The sequence below is a fragment of the Triticum dicoccoides genome, chromosome 5B (genome assembly GCF_002162155.2).
Source record: "Triticum dicoccoides isolate Atlit2015 ecotype Zavitan chromosome 5B, WEW_v2.0, whole genome shotgun sequence".
Taxonomy (NCBI): domain Eukaryota; kingdom Viridiplantae; phylum Streptophyta; class Magnoliopsida; order Poales; family Poaceae; genus Triticum; species Triticum dicoccoides.
Genome location: NC_041389.1, coordinates 463,624,641 through 463,626,884, shown reverse-complemented (window position 1 = coordinate 463,626,884; position 2,244 = coordinate 463,624,641). Strand labels below are relative to the sequence as shown.

The following is a 2,244-nucleotide window of genomic DNA, read 5'->3' as shown; positions in this document are numbered from 1 at the left end:
CAGTTAAGCTGCCAAGTTGCTCGTCCGTCAGGCCATGCATGGATGTCTCCTATCTGCTCCATCTGGTCCCGTCCTGTCCACTTCGTCCTGGCAAATCTGGATCCCCAGCCGATCGCGGCAACACAAACCGCTCACCCGAAACGGCAAAGACACTGTTCGATCCCTGCAGCTGCAGCTGTGCTGCGATCACCGCATCGCATGTGATTGATTCTATCCCCTCATCAGATCCCATCCAACCAACTGCGCCCACGAACTCCTCACCACGATCGAGGTCCACTCCGTTTCGAGAAAAGGAATAAAAATCCACCGCGAGGTGCACGACGCTCACGTGTGCCACTATTGGCCTGCGTCGGACTCGGACGGTGATCGCCTCCCAGCTGTGAGCCGGACCCGTCCGCCAGCTCCCGCCGTATCCGGGCTACACGACGTGCTCATGGTCCACGGACGATTTTCTCTGTAGAGCGAGCCAGGCCATGGACGACTCGAGCCAGCTCCCTATATAACGGAGGGTGCGCGCAGCACATAGCCATAGCCCATAGGCAACCACTCATCCCATTGGCCGCAGTGTCCAACGGGTGGGAGGCAGCAGGGAGAATTAATGGGTAAGCGCCAGGTTCTCCCCGCTCTGCTCCTCGCCCTCCTGGCTCTCGCGTCCAGCGGTGGCGGCGCCCATGCGTCGGCGGGCGGCGGTCCCCATCCGGCTACGCCGGTGAAGGCGCCGTTTAGCAGGCACAGCTTCCCCAAGGGCTTCGTCTTCGGCACCGGCTCCGCAGCCTACCAGGTCCGTGCATGCGCTCCAGCCACGTACCGACCGTAGATGCATTACCACGCACGTACTCATCGGCGATGGCTTCCGTGCAGTACGAAGGCGCCGTCAAGGAAGGTGGCCGGGGGCCGACGGTGTGGGACAAGTTCGCCCATACTCCAGGTACACGCTCTGGTGCATCGATCTACACCAATGTAGCTTAATTCCCCACATATACTCCGATAAACTAAGTCATGGAAGCAGTGCTAGGCTCAAATATCTCTTCTCCAAAGACAGACATCAGTTTTAATCTTGAGATTATATCAGTTAGTAAAAAGCTATAAACAAAACTGTATGTTGCCCTGCAGGCAAGATTGCAGACGGTGGCAATGGAGACGTAGCGCTAGACTTTTACCATCGGTACAAGGTGAGCTACTCTCATTTCTCATATGCCCGTGTAGAGCGTTCGACATTAATTTTAGAAAGTAAGTAATTAACCTGGCTCCGATCCGTGATTACAGGAGGATCTGAAGTTGGTGGTGGACATGAACATGGATGCCTTCCGGTTCTCCATCGCGTGGAGCAGGATCCTGCCAAGTACGTGCGAGTGTGATAGAAACATTCTAATTATATTTGTCTTTGGGCAACTTATCAATTTATCATCTCTCTCTTTGGTTCACTACTCGCAGCTGGTTCCATGAGTGGAGGAGTGAACAAAGAGGGGATTGCATTTTACAACAGACTTATCAATGAGGTCATAGCTAAAGGTGTTTTTTTTTAATCTCTCTCTCCCCTATTGGCTTCAAATAATTTGTTGTACTACTATACCCTATTCCTTACACTGTTTTTCACCAAGAAATTAACTGTTTTCTCTTCTTCCACATGGTAGGCTTGAAGCCATATGTCACACTGCATCACTGGGACACGCCCCTGGGGCTAGAGGACAAATACGGTGGCTTCCTCAGTGAAAAGATTGTGTAAGTGACGCAGTCAAATCACATGGCATCGCTTTTGCCCTACAAACAGTTTGGCGTAACATCAATCAACTTTATAAACAGTTCCTTCCCGCAAATATCAAAAAAAACTTTGTAAACAGTTCCAATAACTGGCACTAGTATAGAATGACACGAACCTTGAGTTTCTAATCAAATTCAAATAGCGAGCAAACTTCTCGGCTACTGTAAGTGTACAAATCAAGATTTTGCTCACTGAATGGACTCGTTGTACCGGACGAGAAATCCATATTCATCTTCTTTTTGAACTTAGTACAATAATAGATGCTTACATACACCCATCTCTATTAATATTCTGAATTTATAATTTGAAGTTTCGTGGCGAACACTCATTAACTGCTTGGTAACCACACAACTTTTTAATCAAAAATCTGTGCACTGCTGGCGGTAAACGCTGCTGCACGGCGGTAACCAAAATTGCCTCTGTGTTGAGTCAAACGAGGCCTGAACGAACAGTCTGATCCTGATAAGTGATAACATTAACAA

The 2,244-nt window shown here is 49.6% G+C and overlaps 1 protein-coding gene across 1 annotated transcript in view; it reads left to right on the top strand.

Moving 5' to 3' along the window:
- The first annotated feature begins 520 nt into the window (after window positions 1-520).
- LOC119310838 (beta-glucosidase 30-like) overlaps window positions 521-2,244 on the top strand; it is a 3,575-nt gene continuing 1,851 nt past the window's right edge. The window contains exons 1-6 of the mRNA XM_037586460.1: window positions 521-781; window positions 862-928; window positions 1,114-1,172; window positions 1,267-1,342; window positions 1,435-1,512; window positions 1,635-1,722. Coding sequence (XP_037442357.1) covers window positions 599-781; window positions 862-928; window positions 1,114-1,172; window positions 1,267-1,342; window positions 1,435-1,512; window positions 1,635-1,722 — 551 coding nt within the window. The 5' untranslated portion in view covers window positions 521-598. The remainder of the gene's footprint in view (window positions 782-861; window positions 929-1,113; window positions 1,173-1,266; window positions 1,343-1,434; window positions 1,513-1,634; window positions 1,723-2,244) is intronic.